This window comes from Lacerta agilis, chromosome 3 (assembly GCF_009819535.1).
Source record: "Lacerta agilis isolate rLacAgi1 chromosome 3, rLacAgi1.pri, whole genome shotgun sequence".
NCBI classification, from domain to species: Eukaryota; Metazoa; Chordata; class Lepidosauria; order Squamata; family Lacertidae; genus Lacerta; species Lacerta agilis.
In genome coordinates, this window is record NC_046314.1 from 58,650,294 (window position 1) to 58,669,223 (window position 18,930).

The 18,930-nt window shown below is 49.1% G+C and overlaps 1 protein-coding gene across 1 annotated transcript; it reads right to left on the bottom strand.

Moving 5' to 3' along the window:
- Positions 1 to 8,790: 8,790 nt before the first annotated feature.
- OLIG3 (oligodendrocyte transcription factor 3) lies at positions 8,791 to 10,375 on the bottom strand. The gene has a single exon (XM_033145515.1). The coding sequence runs from the start codon at positions 9,838 to 9,840 to the stop codon at positions 9,031 to 9,033; it is 810 nt and encodes a 269-aa protein (XP_033001406.1). The 5' UTR covers positions 9,841 to 10,375; the 3' UTR covers positions 8,791 to 9,030.
- Between the last annotated feature and the right edge of the window lie 8,555 nt (positions 10,376 to 18,930).

Here is an 18,930-nt window from a genome sequence, read left to right on the forward strand (position 1 = left end):
CACAACAGTTCAGCAACACCCAAATAACTGACCACGTAGGATAAGCACTAGCTTCATCTATGCCCGATAATACAGAATAGATATTCGTTTGCTTATAGATAAGATTCCTTATCCACCACCCTTCACCGTAAGGTCCCAGGAAGGCTTACGGCAATGCAAACAAGACAGTTAAAAGCAAATGACAGAATTTTAACCGTTTATATACAATTTTAAAAAACCCTCAAGAAAAATAAGTTCCAAGAAAAAACAGCTCAGTATAGGTTAACCAAAAGAAGAAGAAGCGGTTGACCTGGGCAAAATGAGGGACCAGCGCGTCTAAATCTGCTGTGATCTCGGAGGCAGAGTTGGGTTTAGATCGTCTTGAGGGACCCATTTCTCTCCCGTCGCTTCTCCCCACAGATAAAAGAGGGCATTAAGAGCCACCGTGGCTGAGATCTGGTTGGATCTCACTTTGCAGGCTAACAAACATTTAAAGTATCATCATGAATTATGACAAGTAGAGAAGGGGAAACAGAGGCTCGTTTGTTTTCTTTTCTTTTGCCTCCTCCGAAAAGCAATGGATATACATATTTCTAATTTAAAATTTAGAATATTTTGCGATTACGCTACAAAAGCTGGAGCCTTTAGACAGCGTTTTAATTCGTAGTCTCTCATGTCAAGGGACTTTTTGCAGCAGGCGGGGGCAGGCTTTTTGCAAGGAGGAAACCATGTTGAACAAAGAGGAATTTACTTCCCAGTAAACACGCATAAACAGGCTGTTGGGAGAATGTTACTTTGAAGCGCTCCAAAACTTTCAAGGGGCTTGCATCAATTGGTGGCTCAGGGAAATTGTTGAATTACACACACACCTTCCCCATTTTGGGTCCACGTTTATTTATAGTCCGGGACTGGGGGTTTTCTTCAATAAATGTTTAGCATTTCAGGTTCAGACGCGAATTTCTAGCGCTTCAGTTTAACCGGGTGGGCGCTGAGCAGCCTCTGCGCAGTGCGCTCGGCTCTGCCTCCTGGATACCGTAGTCTCAGCTTTTCCATAGGAGCCGCCAATGCCAGACGGATGGATTTTGTAGCTGCTTCGGGGTTGAGAACGCTTTGCCATCTGGTGGGACGAACTGCCACCCTGCCTAGTGCAAGAGGCTAATTTCTGCGTGGAAGAAAGAGATTAACAAAAGGAGTGGTGCGCCCGCGCTTGCGTATGGAGGGGGCTACCGATTTCGGAGCAGAATCGGTATCCGACGGCATTTCTTATACAGCCAATTGCAAGAAGCGTAGAGCAGATCAGCCCATTTTTAGAATGAAGAACACGGGCGACGTCGCCAATGTTGGTGTCAATGTGTACTGGGCGGGGGGTGGGCGCAGGGATGGGTCTTCAATTTCTAAAAGTATCTCATACAAAGGGAGGGCTCTCCCTAAGGAAGCAGCAGTATCACTAGCACGAGTGCAATTATATTGGCTTTTGCTCGAAAGGTGAACAAGCGATGTAAAAGTTCAAACCAACCGAGCAAAGCGTGCTGGGGGTGGAGAAGAGTCGGGGTTGGACAAATAGGCTACCCGCCTCCCCCTCTCTAGATGGAAATACGCTGCCATCTACATGCCCAGATTCACGGCCGTCTGCTTATTTTGGCTTTAGCTGCGTGTCTTCAACGAGATTCTGCGTTTTTGTAAGGAAGGTGGAGAAGACTCAAAAGTTATTCGAAACAACGGTCGATTTTCGTGTCACCCCGCATAGGATATTTTCCTCTCCACTTTGTCTCCTGCATTCTATAGCTGCGTGATCCGAGTCCTATATCAGTGCAGAAAGGAAGATTGCACGGAGGTCCGGAGGGGGAGAGAAAAAATGTGGCAGAACCGTAAGAAAGCGGTTAAGTGACGGATGAGGATCCCCTCTTTAGCTGTGGCGCAGGGATCTCCAATATAAAAGTATTTTCTGAGTTCCTAGGGATTGAGTGGGACCTCGAAAACAGTTTCCGGGTTAAGCCCTGACTGGCTGAGAGACATTTGCTCCCATTCTCTTTCCTCCAGTCCTGCAGTCGAGCCCACGAGAGCAGAGAACGGAGATCGTGACAGGTCTTTGCCTTGCTTCCTTAAGGACCTCTCTCTTGCAAAGATTGCTGCGCTTGGTGGATTTTGGTCTTCAACCCAGAATCATTTGCTCCTTTGATTCAACCAGGCATTGCTGCGGGCCGGGGGCCTGGCCCTGAGATGTACACGGGCTCGCTTAACACACACACGCTCTGCTTTGCGGGCGAGCTTGTTTTGTAAATCGATAGGCCAGCGCTATGGGGGAATTTCCAGATCAATAATAGTTCACTCAAGATTTGTCAGCACACGCTCCCTGCGTTAAAGTTTGGGATAGAAAAACGAGAGAAAGAGACGCAGCGGCTCCTTTTATTTGGGGAGAGGGGCGAAAGTGTGGCCTTTTAAAGGTTGGACAGCAGATTCCAAAGGAAAAGCTGGGTATTAGCAGCGGCTCGCTCAAAAACCGAGAGTGGGATTTGTGCGCAATGTCAAAACTGAACCCAACCCAAAACGGTGAGTCCATTCCCAAAGGGCGTCGGAAAGTGGTTCATCATGGCCAGCAAACGTCGCAGAGTGCTGGCCTGCTGCTCGATCCTTTGGAACTTGACTGAAAGGCCTTGCGATCTCTCCGTCCCTCCCCCGCCACCACCTCAGACTTAGCAGCGTGAACCCGGAGCGGATCCCCCGCCAGGCCCTGCTGCGCGCCGCGAAGGCAAGCGGCGACTCAAAGGGCCGAGGGAGGCTTCCCAGCTGGCGCCTCCTCCGCAGCCCGCTCTGTCCCGTACCGCGCGGATTTGCGCGGCCGCCTGTTTTGCATATGCGTTCCGATTGGAGGAAGGGATCAAAAGGCGCGCGGGAGGCTCTCGTTTGCTCCGCAGGCGCTGACTCCATTGGCCCGAGACGCAGGCCGCGAATGGAAAAGAGGCGAGGGGCAACCCCGCGGGTTTGGGGTTTTTAGGGGGCGGGGAGGGGTAGAAATCGCAGTCCCATGGAAACTAGGTTCGAAACTCGCGCAAACATTCATGACCGCCTTAACCACAGCTCTTAGCAGTAAAAATATAAAACTAGGCAGTAGGCACGATCGAACCAGGACATTCATAAAGGAGGCGTTTTGTTCGAGGTCAAAGGCCTCGAAGACGTAGCTGCAAAACGGTTTGGGGGGAGAAAAAAATAGCTGCAGCACTGCTCACAAGCTCTCCTCATGAAGGAGAAACGCAAAGGGAGCGAGGTCACGTTCCTTATTTCCAGAGGCTAAGTTTGAGCAGAACTTTGGAACTGTTCGCTGTTGTTTTCTATCCGCCATCAGGTATGCGGGTGGCGCGCCCCTCGGGCACCTGAACTGGTGCAAAAGGCGCAGTGCACTAGGTGGTGCAAAAGGCGCAGTGAGGCAGCACCAACTGGTCTTTGGAAAGTGCGGAAGGCTGCCTTTCTAAACAGCTCGAGCCACAGAAAGGGGTACGAGTAGGAACGGAGGACTGCCGGTCCTTTAGATCTCTCTCTCCTCCCCCCCTTTTTTTTCTTTAGCTGCCCAATTGCTCATCTGCGGTAGCAGAAGGCGTGAGGTTTGGACGCTGAGAAGGAAAAGTGCGAGTGCCACTGGAGGATAAGGGAGTTCGTTGGAAGAAAAGCCTCAACCTCACCAGTTATAACCTAGCTACTATTTAGCCTTCACTGCCGAGATCGGTCTGGGATCTTCCCTAGACCCAGCTACTTTTACCCATGCCTATGCTCAGCAATGAGTCCCATTGAGCTCAAGGCAATAAGTTCCATTGCGCTCAATGGGACTTAACTCCCTAACAAAAGCGTGTAGGGCTTTGCAAGCTTGACGGCTATCCTACGGTTCAGTTCCGAACAAAGCACGGCTGATCAACTGCGAGCATCCCACTTTGGCTTCTTTATTGCATTTGATTTCCAAAAGAAGAAGAAGAAGAAGAAGAAGAAGAAGAAGAAGAAGAAGAAGAAGAAGAAGAAAAGGAGCCCTTGCCTTAAAATCTTAGGAATTAGCAGGCACAGCGATGGTGATGGATTGGGGGGGGGAAGTAAGATGAAAGGAAAGGCACTCAAACCACCAGAAGAATATTTTTATTTTTCGTTGCATATTCCAAAACTCAAAAAAATTGTGTGTGTGGAGAGTCAATGTGAAGGGACATTCTGGAGCTGAGCCCCTCGTCCACCTCAGGAGTTTTGCAATCGCCCTCAGCTCCCGGTTCCACTCATCTCCAGGCTTGGCTGCTGGCAGAAGGGTTCTCTCTGTCAGACTCCATCCAGATTTGCAGGATTGTCACAAACATCTCCAGCACGCACGCACGCACGCACGCACGCACACGCACACACACACACACACACCGTCCACACGTCCATGCAGGTGGCGCTCTCGCCTGAGCATTTGGGCTGGGCCCTCTTCCACCATCACCAAATCAATAGTCCCTTTGGGTCACTGGAGAGAGTCCACACGGCATCAAATTCAGAGGCAGAAAAGCTCTGGGACTCGTGTGCGCGCGCGCACGTGTGTCAGAGACAGACGCGGGTGGGGGTGGGCTTTGGTATTTTCACCTCGACTTAACAGTTATTGCAAACGGGTGAGTGGAAGAAGAGCCCTCATTCACACTTTTCCGCCTTCTGCTACCCTTATTTAGTTATTTAATAAATTTATATCCCGCCTTGGAGACATGGGTGGGAGCCCGCTCCCTTCACAAGAAAGCTTATCCATAGAAAAACTTACAAATCGGCCCGATTCTAAGTAAGTCTAATCCAGTTTTGCATGTTTTTTGGCTAAGGAAAATGTGCTTTTTTACATGGAGGGTGGGGGAGGAAAAGAGCCGCAGAACATAATGTTTTTATACTATGCAAAGTTGACTCAACAACATCCTCGTTTTGAGAGGGGGGGGTGGGCGTTTCTAGAGGGGGAGCCTTCAGATGAGAGGGAGGAGAATATTATTTGAACACGCCGCAGCCCAAGTTAAGCACTTTCGTTTCACTGGTTACAGCGGGGAAATTGTTTTTTTTTAATGCCTAAATCTCTATTATTGGATGCAATGGAAATTAAAACTTATTAACTCTGCCTGCGTAAGATGTTGTCAGCTTCTAATCAACAATAAACTCCATACTTCCAGGTAATTGGGTATCAGGAGTGCCAACTTGGTCCCACGACCATGGGTGCCCGAGGTCGTGGGTGCCATGCAGCGTGCATGGCCCTGGCACCGAAATTTGTGGGTGCCCGGCCCCTTCATGGGGAATTTTGTGGGTGCTGCTTAGGCACCCAGGACCTTGGCACCTATGGTAGGTATAAAACGTTTGCCTTTTAAGAAACAAATGGATTTCCCTTGGAAAGCTGCAAATGATGGATGAAGATAATGTTTTATTTCTCCGAATGATAGTCGTTATCAAGTTCTTTAGTTCTACTCGTTTCTCCCCTACTCATTCCCCTCATTTATTTCTCTCTTTTCAAAAACAACCCTTTCGCTCACTTCTCCTCCCTTGTTATTTATAGTTATTTCTAAAGCGATGAATTTGGAACATCGTATCTCTCGCTGAATTGTGTCTCCCGCCTTCGTTGTCGTTGAGGGCAATGCATCAACGGGGAAATGACCACCAGCCCCCTAACATACGCCCCCTTCCCTTTAAACACCAAACTTTCCTTTAAAAAAACACCAAACCAACCGATTTTACCAACTGCACCGGTTCTCCTATTACAGTACTTTGAATTATAGCATATATATATATTTCTAGCTATCAATCTGGCACCACTTACTCTGAAATATACCCTTCCCAAACACACACCAACGGCTTTTAAACTATCCCAGAGAGGAAGAGGTGTCAGAATTGCGCGTCCCTCTCAAGTGTTGTATGTTGTTGTGTTTTTCTTTTAACCACAGCAAAGGCAGACTTGAATTCAAAGTAAAAAATAAAACAACCCCCCACCCACCCATCGCAAAACACAAGCAGAAGCCCAGACGAAGTTCTCTGCAGAATGACGCAAGGCAAATCAAAGGAGAGTTTTGGTCCAGTAGCAGGAGGTCCAGGCGCAGGACAGATGGGCATTGGCTGGTGACGAGAACCAATCAAGTGAATTAAGTTCAGAGGCCATTTCCAATGTCTTCATTCTCAGCCTTCCGTGGCCAGCGGAATAAACTTCATCTCGTATAAATGTATGTATGTATGTATGTATGTATGTATGTATGTATAAATAAACATAATCAGTGTGGCAATGAAAAATGTCAAGGCACCCACTGAATCGTATTGAATTTAGAGTTACTTGAATCGAACGGATTTATTTCTCTCATTTGATCCTCTGAGAACAGCCCCTCAAGACTCCAGGGAGGACTAACTAACATCTATCTCGCTTGGTTTCATTTAAGAATAAAGAACTAGTTTTAAGATTTTTTTTTTTTTTAAGGATGCTGTGGGAGTCGGGAGGAAATCGAGTTCGACTTTTCAGTTTGGCAAACGATGGCTTTGAATCAACGAGCCCCTCACTTCGGGGTTTCGTCGCCACACTTTCTTTTGGGCACAAAGAGCCCTGATTTATTCTTCCCCTTTGCTTGCTGACATTTGTTTTTACCAAGTCTGGCTATTGTTGTGAGTGTCGCAGTCATTTTATGCGTATTAGGAATTCATGGAGATTTCAGTCCTGTTTCAAAAGAAAAACCAACCTGTGTTCCATGTCATTTGGTGCACAAGTTGGAACCATTAAACCGGAAGTTAAATCGGGAAATTCTCCTAAATGTACTTGTAAATCCAAAATTCTATCTGGAGGGTTAAAAAACACACACACACACACACACTGGATGCTCCTCACACCTATTTGCAAATATCCCACTGATTTCACTATGTATATTGTCCTGAACTCGTTGGAGGAAACATGAGATAGAAATGTAATAATAATAATAATAATAATAATAATAATAATAATAATAATAATAAATCGCTTCTCTGCCTTTTGGCTAAGATCAAGTATAATAATAATACAATGGGACTTGCTTCTAAGTAAGTGCGTCAGGCACCCTAGGCATAAAGCACATTCGCAATCGGATTCTATCCCCACTTTCTCCCATTTAATACCCTCCAAGTCGCTGCGGCATGCTCCCAAATAGTTTGCAGAAAAGATACACGAATACAGTTTTACTCAGATTTCGATTCCGTACAGCGCATTTAAGTCTCCCTCACCTTGCAAGGCTTTACCCCTTCAAAGCAGCTTTTCATTGGTTTTGAAACAAGTCCTACTTTAAACCAGCTCTCGTTTACCTCCCTTCCTCCCTTCAGATGATGAAGGAGGTACAGTAGAACCAAAAAGAAGAAACCCAAATCTTTTTTTGAATTATTATTTCACCATTTTTAATTTGAAATTTTCATCCAGAAACACTGGTCCATAATAATAAATATATCGATAGTTCTCAAGAATATATAAAAAATAAAGACACGTCATCGTCTGTGAGGCCCTTCACAAAATAGTGTCAAGCAAGCGCCCAGAAAGGGGGAACGGGAAAGAGAGAGAGAAAGAGAGAGAGAGAACCGGGAAAGTTCCGAGGGAGAGTCGGGGACGCCGAGCCCGCATGCAGGATGGGACTGACTGGAGGAAGGGAAGCCGGGGAAGTCTTGGACGCGGCGGATCCGGCGTGGAAGGTTTTCTCTAACCTAGTGCGGGGAGGCTGGACGGCTGCAGGGCAAAGCGGGGAGGCAGCAAGCTGTCTCGTCTAGAGAAGGAAGAACACCATGGGCTAGCACGTCGAGACTGCATTCCTAAATCCTTGTTACAAGGAAAACTTCCTTGGTGCCCTCCGAACAACCATAGTCTGGATACTAATAATAACAACGTAGGTTCGAAGCACGCATGGAGTCGCTTGAAAGGAAGGGACGCCCCGTCGGAAAATTAAAAGGGTTCCTATACCTGCCCCCAGAGTAACTTAAAAAAAGAAAAAGTCACGTTCAGTCCAATTCAAAAGCCGAACCCAAGCCAGTTTGCTGAGTTTAGCCAATTAGTGTCCCTGGGTTACTCTTATTTTCAAAGGGTTTATGTTCCCAGCATAAAAGGCCTTGACTTATGGATCGGACCGTTCGTCGTCTAAACTCCCCTAGCGCAGAAGACATTGGAAATAAACCCTATTCAGCCTCCGCTAAGCAGCTCCAGTTGCTGCAGATTCTACGCGCGCCCCCACCCTTAAATAAAGGGAGACACCCCTCTTTTCTCGGGAGGAATCCCCGCTGGTTTGAACAGGACTTAATCCAAAGTAAATCCTCTTACTTTCTAACTTGTCTTTGCACAGACCTGCACTGCTTGACTCAGAAGTCCTGATGAAGTGTGCACAGGATTGCAAACTTACTAGGGCTGGATCCTGGCCACTGGTTTCTAAAACGAGCTTTGTTCCATATCAGCCCCCACACCCTTCAGCTCCAGGAATGACCCTTCCACGCTTTCCTAGACGGCGAAATCGTTGCGAACCGCAATCCAACCAAGCAAGCGACCGCTTCTGCGGCTGTGAACAAGTACAATGGGGGGGGGGGAGAGAGAGAGCCATCTCTCCCCCCAATCCGTTTTAAAGCACTTATGTACATTCTCGTTCCCTCCCCTCTCCCTATTTCCTGAACTGACAGGGATTTTAAAAGAAAAATAAATCACAGGAAAAACAAAACACCCAGAATCCAACCAAAAAGGTTACCTTGTAAGGTCCTTTGCCCCTAAACACAGACACACACGTCCCCCTGGTTACAGCAAATGAAGTTTGGAGACAGCATCAGACGGGACGGAGGGAGGGAGGGAGGGAGAGAGAAAGAGAGAGCGAGAGAGAGGGGGGGGGGAAACAGGAGTTGGAGGAGGAGAATCAAGCATGCGACGACACCGCGGGACCTCTGGGCTGCTTCACCTTCTCGAGTCCTTCCGGCTTGCCCCCCCCCCCCGCGGCTTCCCGGGCAGCGAGAGGTTTTTTCCCCGAGGGGGCGGGCGGTGGTCTTCGCTAGACCCTCCCGCGGGCGGGCGAGAGACTTGGCCAAGGCCCCCTCTGAGAGGCGGCGGCGAGTTCACTTCAGCAGGTCCTTGGCTTCTGTGGAGATCCGGGCCAGGCTGGCCGTCGTGGTGAGAGCCGAGAGGTGCGGCGGCGGGGGCATCTGGCAGATGCTGCAGGGACAAGGCAAGCCGGCCCAGTGCTGAAAGCCCCCTCCGAGCTGCAGGGCCGGCGGCGCCGGGGGGGTCTTGAGCAGCGAGTGCGGCGGCCGGATGGCGCCGATGGCCGGCAAGGAAGCAGAGAGCGGCGACGGGTTGCCCCCCGAGGACAAGGCGCCGCCCAGGATCGGGTGCACAGGGTGCACGGCACCCGGCGGGTGGGCCGGGTGCCCGGCGGAGTGCGCCACTGTCCCGCAGTGGAAGGCCGAGTGGTGGCCGCCGTAGATCTCGCCCACCAGCCGCTTCATCTCCTCCAGGGAGCTGGTGAGCATCAGGATGTAGTTGCGCGCCAGCAGCAGCGTGGCGATCTTGGAGAGCTTGCGCACCGACGGCCCGTGCGCGTAAGGCATCACCTCGCGGAGCCCGTCCATGGCCAGGTTGAGGTCGTGCATCCGCTTGCGCTCGCGCCCGTTGATCTTCAGCCGCAGCTGCTGCAGGTCCTGCTCGGACAGCTGTTTCTTGATCTTGTACTTGCTGCTTTCGCTCGACGAGCCCTTGGAGCCGGCACGAGAGAGGCCCTCTCCCGGCCCGCGCTGGCCCACCTCGCTCTGCGTCGACGAGACCGAGTGGTGGTGGTGGTGGTGGTGATGATGATGGTCCCGCAGGTACATCTCCTCCATGTCTGGCGAGGAGGCTCTGCTGGAGAGAGAGCTGGAGTCAGAATTCATGGTCTGGCTGCAGTGGCCGGGAAGGTGCAAGAAAGGACTTCCCCGCTCGAGGGGAAGGAGGAACAGGAGGAGGAATGGCAAGCCGGCAGGCAGGAGGGCCACCAAGCTCTTCTGCCTTCGAGAATGAAAGTGGTCGAGACAGAGGAGGAGATCCCCCTTCCCCGCCTCTCTCTCTCCCCCCTCCCTCTCCAGGAGAGCTGCTGGTTTGGTGTGCGTGCGGCTGCGCGCCTGAGCTCGCTCTAAGGCTGCCTCGCCAGCCGAGGGGTCTTTTATAGAGCCGCGGGCGAGCCAGAGAGACAAAAGGCGCCCTCCTGCCTCGAAGGGGCTTGTTCGGGATGACGCGCCATTATTCAGCGGGGCGCGCTTGGACTGCCCCGTTTAGCAAGGACCCCGCTTCGCAGGCATTGTGCGCCGGAGCCTCCCGCGGACCCCTCAGCCGAGGGACACGCGGGAGTCCCGGAGGCGGCAGCCCCGCCCCGCCGGGGACGGACAGTGCGCACAGCCTGCGCTCGCTTTGGCCTCTCTTCTTCGACGGGCCGGGAGGAGGCTGGAACCCTCGTCGGGGCTTAAGGGCGGGGGCATCTTGATCCTCCCTCTTCGTATGTGTCAAATAAATAGGGGGTGGGTGGGTTAGGAAATGGGGGAGGGGAGAGAGACACGATCCAACGTGCCGGGAGCTTGGCTTTCCAAATCCCCGGAGCTCCGAGCTTAGGGAGGCGCTCGTGCTCCTTTAAGCAACGTCTGGTTTTGTCCGTCAAGTCTGCTGTCCTCTGCACGTTTACTAACTAAGAAGCAAGTCCCGTTAGAAGTACTTTTGAGTAAACGAAGTATAGAGAAGAGGCGGGGAAATCTTACTCCGAAGTAGCCTCCGAGGGGTTTCCATGAGGTTTGGGGGAACACTCTGAGGCTACTCAGGAGAAAGTGGGCTTTATGATGCCACTCCTCGGCCTCGGTTCGCTGCCCGGCAGAATCAGTGGCGCTCGATCGGGTTAGCTATCCCCGTGCGGGAACAAACGAATATCGTTTGCAGTTTAATCCTATACCTGCTTACTCATAAGTAATTCCTTGTGAGTTCAGGGCGGCTTGCTCCCAGGTAAGTGGAGATAGGACTGCAGTCTTAATTGAAATGTGCATCAGACATTCAGACTGCTGTCCCCGAAGTTCATCCCCTCTTCCTAGTGCATTTAAAGGGGCTGTTTTTATGTTGACTGGGTTGTGGTTTACCCCTACTGTCGGTTTCAAAGGCAAGCGTGCCTCGGGACTGTCCAATCGACGTGTGGATGCTCTATAAAAATGTAGGCCATGTTCCTGAATAACTCACTTTTCGAAATAATTTATCCTGCCCCCACGTCTCATAATGCCTCTGGCCTGTCCCGAGACGGTAGACAAGGGCTTTATTGATTTATAAATTTATTTTATCATCATTATTATTGTGAACTATAAATGCGGCGGTTCGCAGACTATATTTTTGTTGTTTTCAGTTAAAAATATTGGAGTTTTGCCTGACATCTCCATGGACTTACCAATTCTTTTATCATTTCTTGAAGTTATGTTGAGCATGTTTATTTGGTTGGACGGAAAAACAAAACAGGGATAACGTGCTTCCCAAGTGAGCGCGTTTGGAATCCTACTGGTATGGAGATACATATATACTGTATTGAAATCTCCCCAATATCTCTGAAAATTTTCAATCTTAAAATATGATGGAGACTGCGTAGATTCCATGGAGAGTATAGTTTCGAGTAGTGCGTTTAGCTTAGGCCATTTACTGGGAAGCAAATTCTATTGATTTTCTGGGATTTAACTTTCAAATAAATCTTTTTTCCCCCCAGATCAGTTTGAGTCTGTGGGAAATGGCTCACAGATGAAACTGGACTCCGTTCCGTTCGCATTGCTTTGGCTCACGCTGTGTTCGTTTCTTTCTATCCTGCGGAAATATGCATAAGGCATCTTAAACAGCGCAACAACTCCGTGTGTGTGCGTGCGCGAGCGCGTGCATGTGAGCAAGTGACCCCCAAGTAAGCAAAAAAGAAGCCGCCCCTGCCACACGTCACCAAGGCACAACATTTTGCAAAGCGGAGCCAGCACAGAAACGACTACACCCAATATAATGTGCACCCAAATTTATTTCAAATTTCCCTTGGCCAGGCAGGGTAAGGTAAAGCAGCGTAGTTCTCCTAAAACGATTGACCACCCCGACCCCCTAAATATGTTAACTTGGAAGTAAATGCCACTGAGTTCAAAATGCCCGAATCCAAACTAGAATTTTTACCATGACCCCAGTTCTCCCCTGCGCACTTACTGGGACCAAACCAAATTGAGAGGCAACTGCTGCGGTTGTTTCCCAGTTGCCTATTGTTGAGCGAGGAGGGCACCCGTTTCTAAAACTCTTCGCTCAAAGGGAAGTCCCATTTTGTTCAGGATAACTGACCTGTGAGCGTAGCCAGGATTTTTGTTGCGGGGGGGGGGGGCAGCCAAAGTTGTTGAGCTTTTTTTTTTTTGGAAATCAAAGTAAAAATACCCCGTGAATAAAATATTGCGGGAGGCAGACTACTGCTGGGGGGGGACCTCAGATAATTGAGTACTTTCAATGCTTTCCAATAATATTTCTGGATCTAATCCCTAGGTAACTAGAGCTCACAGTGACGTTTGCTATGCTCGTTTACTGGAAAATCCGGCCCTCTGAGATTGATGGCGCATCTCCTTCCCCAAGAAGTAGGCACGGAATGAGGACCTTAGCATGGAGCCTGAAGTAGTCCCCACTTAGCACTCAGGGCCACTGCGTGGGTGCCCTCCTGCAGTTCAGTCTTGGCCTTGGGCTTGGAATCCCGGGACTAAGTGAGGGTACACTGTGCCTTTGCAACATATCCTCATATCCTTACTCTCATAGAATTCTGGGCACTGTGGTTTAAACCTCACAGTTACCATTCTCAGCAGCTCTTAAGAAACTTCAGTGCCCAGAATTCTTTGAGGGGGGAAATGTGCTTCGACTGTGCTTCAAGGGTATAGTGTGTGTAGGATGCTCAGACCTACTCGTTCAATGTGAGTTGGATCACCGCGCCAGAAAAGCCAGGAACTTTGGCAACTGCTTCGGTGGTGACACCGTGCGAGAATTTGTTGGGCAGAGGGCCTAGGACAGGGGTAGGCAACCTAAGCTCCGGAGGCCGGATGCGACCCAGTCGCTTTCTCAATCCGGCCCGCGGACAATCAGCGTGTTTTTGAATGAGTAGAATGTGTGCTTTTATTTAAATGCATATCTGGGTTATTTGTGGGGCATAGGAATTCGTTCATTATTTTTTTTCAAAATATAGTCCGCACCCCCCACAAGGTCTGAGGGACAGTGAACCGGCCCACAGCTGAAAAAGGTTGCTGACCCCTGGCCTAGGAGGAAGCATGCGGGAGCCGGCGGGGGGAAGGCTTGGGAAATGGTTGAGGGCAGGCCAAAGGGATGCGCCTTTGACTGTTGGGGCAACTAGCTGACAATCTCGCTTGTCATGGGAATTGGGTTGAATGACAGAGGGTCAGCGACGGGAAAAGGAAGGCACACGCGCGCCTCAACTTCGGGAGAGTTTGCTCCAGAGCGAAGACACGCGATAGCTGCTCCGGTTCTTGGTGATGGTGCTGGACACCGCGACGGGGAGCAAACTTTGCAGGCGGCTTGCAGTCTGATTGCCAGCTGATTTGCGTATGGGTAAATCTGTCAAACATACGCCCAGATGTTTGCTCGGCCTTTATTGGTGGGGTTTCTTCGATCCAGGCACGCGCACTCCTCGATCGTGTGAACTCAGGAAGCCAGCACGCACGGAAAGTAGTTGCGCGCCTGAGCCTTCCCACCTTCCGGCACTTGAATGGCGCTCGGAGCGCGTGGCCACTCTCCAAATCGAGAGGGACCTGCGCTTCCAGGGAAGTCTGCATGGGGAAGAGGGGGTTGCCACCTTCGCAGCACCTGCTCCCCCCAAAGCATTTGCAGGCATAAAGGATCCTTCTCCAGCGGAGCTCTACCAGGGAAGGGGGGGAAAGTACGGTAGATATTTTTAAATACGAAAGAAAGAAAGAAAGAAAGAAAGAAAGAAAGAAAGAAAGAAAGAAAGAAAGAAAGGTTTTTGGAAATAACCAGACAGAAATAATATCGATCTTCCGCATTTCCTCCCTTAAATCCCCGAGATGGAGGAAATCCCCAAACCAAGTGACGGAACTGGAAGCGAGGCTGCCTGGAGCAATGGAAGCTTTTAAAATAGTGAAGCCGAACAATTATTTAGAGGCTCCTTAATCCCAGAGCATTTGCTCCTGGCAGACCTACTTCATTTTAGCATCATCTCCGATGATGTTAAGAGATCTGTGCTGACGTCCTCCGCACGTTTTCTTGGGAGTAAGCGCCACTAAACTCAGTGGAACTTACTTCTGAATAGATATGCAGAGACTAAAGCGACAAGTTAACCTCAACCCTTTTCCATACTTTTATTCCCGCACACCCACACGGAGCCCAGTCTTATCGCATCTCGACCTGGAAGCGACGTCACATTTCCAAAGCCTCCGAGTTGACAGCACTTCGGTCCTTTCCTGGGCGCGATTCCTTGCATGAGAACCCCAGAAGAACCGGATCGAAGCCGGTGGCGAGGTATCCTCGCTTTACTCTGGAGAATGCATTATTTTGATATTAATAGTATTATTAATAATAGCGTAATTGTTATTTTTTTTCCTAAATCGGAACTATTTTAAAAGGAAAGAAAGGAAGACTGACCATCCTGATGTACACCGGCAGCTATCCAGAGAGCTCCTCCGTCGGAATGAACGATATTCACTGCCAAGGCGACTTAAGGACGATGTTTGGAGGAGGTGAGTGAAGCCTTCCTCCGGTCCCGTGACGAGTAAGCGGGACTGCCCATCGCCTTCAAGTCGCTTCCCGGGTCGGAGCCCTCTGCTGGATCCTCTGCGAACCGAGCAGTTTCGGACCGCCCGAGCACGACTTTCCTACGCATTTCTCCTAAGGCAACAGCTTCACGGGGAGCAAACGCCTCTCCCAGCCCGCCCCACTCCTGCATCGCTCGACTGCTGACCCTCTACTGAGAGACACTGAATGGAGGTCATCATAGAATCATAGAATCGTAGCGTTGGAAGGGAACCCCGAGGGTCATTTAGTCTAACCCCCTGCAATGCAGGAATCTTTTGTCCAACTTGGGGCTAGAACCTACAATCATGAGATTAAGAGTCTCGTGCTCAATCAGTGGAGCTGCTAGAGGGGAAAGGTCTAGCAAAGCACGGCGTGTGGAGAGCTCCTCTCTCCCCGCTCAAAAGGAACGACCCAGTTGGGAGTGAGGAGGAAAGGGAGATCAGGCATTCGTTCTATATGGATGGAAAAAAACACTTTTTGCATGCTATGGGGCACCCCCCCCCAATGCGTCCGATGGCTGAGCTGTAATTCCGAAACCAAGTCCTGCTCACTGAGCCGCAACTGTTCCCAAGAACATGACCTGAAACGCTCGGCAACATTTCCCAACTTTTACAACCTATTCCAGCTCTGAAGCCTTGTCACCAACGCACCAGCGTCCCGGTGAAGCTGGGTCCTCGCCCCTGTCCTTCACTGGCGGAGAGACACGTTTCGTCCACACGGAAGAAGGTTTTGTTTCTGTTTTTTAATGTTTAACTTTGGACTGACACTTGGATCAGGCCGCATCGAAACCAGACGTTTTACAAGATTGTCTATACTGTATTGCCATGTCTACAAGGAGCGTATAAAATCTAGCTACTTTAAAATGTCTGATCGTGTGTGTGTGTGTGTGTGTGTGTGTGTGAATGCGTGCGCGCGCACACATTTTTTTGGGACTCCAAAATATCCACTGCATCATTCCTTACACAAGGTAACATAATCTCGATTTATAGGGCTACAAAATGGCGAGGAGTCCGAGGACCCAACCAGTTTACCAGGAAAGTTAAAAGAGTGACCAGAACATTTGGTAATGGAGACACTCCTTCCTTCTTAACTGCTCCCTGGTGACTAAAGCATGCTAGTCATCGGGTATAGCGCGCAGTTCTTCCTACATTTAAAAGGAGTCTCTTCATTTTCCTCCTTAGACAGCCTCTGCGCCCTCACCTGGGAGAGAGCCCCACTTAACCATTGCAGCTTCATTCCTCCTTCCTCTGCCACTCAGTCTCAGCCTAACCTACCTCACAGGGTTGCTGGGTGGTTAAATCTGGAGGAGAACTACATATGCTATATTGAGCTCATGAGAGAAATAAAAGTGCAATAAAATAAGTGCAATCAATAAATCAAAATCCTAAAGAAGCTGGTTCCAAAGCAGACCAGCGCTTGGCCGCTGGAGAGGTTCGGTCTCTGTCCCGATCCCCTTGACTTCCGTGTACAAGCGCCGGGGCCCCTTCCTTGGTGGAACCCCCTAGACCTGGGGGCAGGGAAGGAACAGTCCTTTATTTTCTCCCGTTGCTAACAAAGCAGCAGCAATCCCGATTCTTAAAACCTTCCTCAAGGCGATCACTTTACGCATTACGCAATTGCTCCACCTATTATTATTATTTATTAAATTTTTATACCGCCCTTCATCCACAGATCTCAGGGCGGTTCACAACATAAAAATACAATAGGGGGAAAAACTGACCGCAAAATGCTTAATAAAAACAAGAAAAACAAACCAATTACCCCACCAAAAACACTGGCCCAGCTACTTACCCCCGAGCAAATTCCCTTGTATTGCGCAGGCTTTACTTGCATGCAAATGGACACACCCACAAGGGATCGGCATTCAGTCATTGTGCTATGGAGAGAGGCGCGCCTTGTGGCAGGCAGGCGGACTCTGTGGGACCCCATGTCTTCACAGGAGCATAGGGATCTGCCTAAGTACTGAGTCAGGCCACGGTCCACCCCAGCTCAGTATTGTCTACAATGAGTGGCAGCGCATCTCCAGGGTTCAGGAGGTCAGGAGGACCCCCTCCTGCCCTACCTGGAGATGTTGGTGGCTGAACCTGGGACATCCTGTGCGCAACGTTTTACGCCGCGATCTTAGACGTATTTACTAGGAAGTAAGTCCCGCTGTGTTCAAGGGGATTTACTCCCAGGTCTGTGTGCACAGGATTGGAGCTTTCGGGTCGCTCCGTTCCCCACCCTCTCGCTCCGGATCAACGCGATGAGCGCTGAGAAGTTGCATTTAGATTTTAAGAAGGAACCGCTGGTGGAGCGCGGCTGGATGTGGACCTGATGCTCTCTGTCGGGTTCGTGATGCTCATATAAAGCAAACGCAATGCCTCAGGTGTCGCTAAGACAGACCGTTCCCCAACTGCAACACGAAAGAAACTACTTTGAGGTTCTCCTTGTTTGTGCCATGTGTGAGATGTTGTTAATGCGGAGGATAAATCAAATACCACGTGCTACACAAAGTAGAATTTATATTTCCCTGACAGCCAGCCCCCACTGGCCTATGCACGACTAAAGGTAAAGGTAGCCTACCCCTGACCATTACGTCCATTCACAGACGACTCTGAGGTTGTGTGCTCATCTAGCTCTATAGGCCAAGGGAGCCGGCATTTGTCCGCAGACAGCTTCCGGGTTATGTGGCCAGCATGACTAAACCGCTTTTGGCAAACCAGAGCAGTGCACGGAAATGCCATTTACCTTCCCGCCTGAGCGGTACCTATTTATCTACTTGCACTTTGAAGTGCTTTGGAACTGCTACGTGGGCAGGACTACTAAGTGGTTAATTCCCTGTCCGTTGGTTTGCTGATGGTGATGATGATGATATCTCACCTTTCCTCTTTTCTCCTCCATACAACCCTGCGAGGTAGACAGGGGGGCTGGGAGCAAGGTAAAAATGCTCATGTTAGAGTGGGAATCTGAACCCTGGTCTACCAGATCCAAAGTCCTAGTCAAATACTCTAACCACTACACCACACTGTCTCTCAAGTACATGTGCACTGCAGGCAGCCCCATATAAGAACAAGCAGATTCAAGCCAAATAAACAGTATAGTCTGATGCAGGTTGCAATGGAACAGATATCAAAGGAAGGGTGTTTTGGATTGATGCTATCACTGCCAGTTGCATGTGCATTGCAGGCACAGGAAATGTAAAAATGATTTAAACTTGGGAAAAACTAACTTTTTTGGGGGGGGAAGTGATGCTAAGACTGAAGGTGCCTTTAGCAGGTCACTTCACACATTACAATTTCCAGGGACACATGGCAGATATCCAGTGGGGACAAGAATCCCATCTCCATTGCCTACATACCTGTTTGAAGGGTTTGGTAAGAAACACAAAACGTTGACCAGACACATTCATTTACAGGTGTGTGCCATGTGCTCCATTCAGTTCAGCACTTTTATTTCCTATTGAAAACCAATGGACCTGATTTAAGCATGTGCCTGCCTCTCTTACTAAAATTATGGCACTTGCATGTGGGACTTCAGCTGGATAGTGCCCCATACATTTTGTGTTTACCCTTACAAATGTAATATGGGAAATGAGTGGGAAAAAAAGAAAAATTAGAATGAACACCTATTATTTAATACAAATTATTATGGCTCTTGCTAACATAAACTGTTAATATGGTGCAGAATTCATCCAGAATCCCAGAAAGTTGATTAAGTCTCCTGTAATTAAAAGAACAACAGAGTACATACAATTTGTTCAAGCAATTTAACAATGAGAAGTTTCCCCCCCCCCCCCCGGTATCTGTTCCTCATGCTGGAAATGCATTTCTTAAACAAAAGTCACATTGATTTCGAGTAGACCTTTCATGGACATAGGCTGAGGATGAACCTAAATAGCCCAGAATAATCTATATAAGATTATCTTAAATGGCAAAAAAATTAAAAAATTCTAATGGGACAAGTCTTGTTAATTAACAATATACGAGTGCTATTTGTTAGAGCCGGTAAGTCCTGTTTATGTCAGGAACATTTATGAGTGAGTAACAAGGAGTGGGACAGAAGCCTACATTTGCACGCAATTAATTTTATTATTATTTTATTATTTCAATTTATTTCTATATCACATTTTAGCCCAAATGTCTGCAAACTGGACAGGCAGCATATTAAAATAAAATATGCAATGGAGTACAATAAAATGCCATAAAATCCTTCAGCAA

Bases quoted from the DNA above. Each gene is read 5' to 3' on its own strand.
- OLIG3 (XM_033145515.1), bottom strand. From the start codon at position 9,840: ATGAATTCTGACTCCAGCTCTCTCTCCAGCAGAGCCTCCTCGCCAGAC.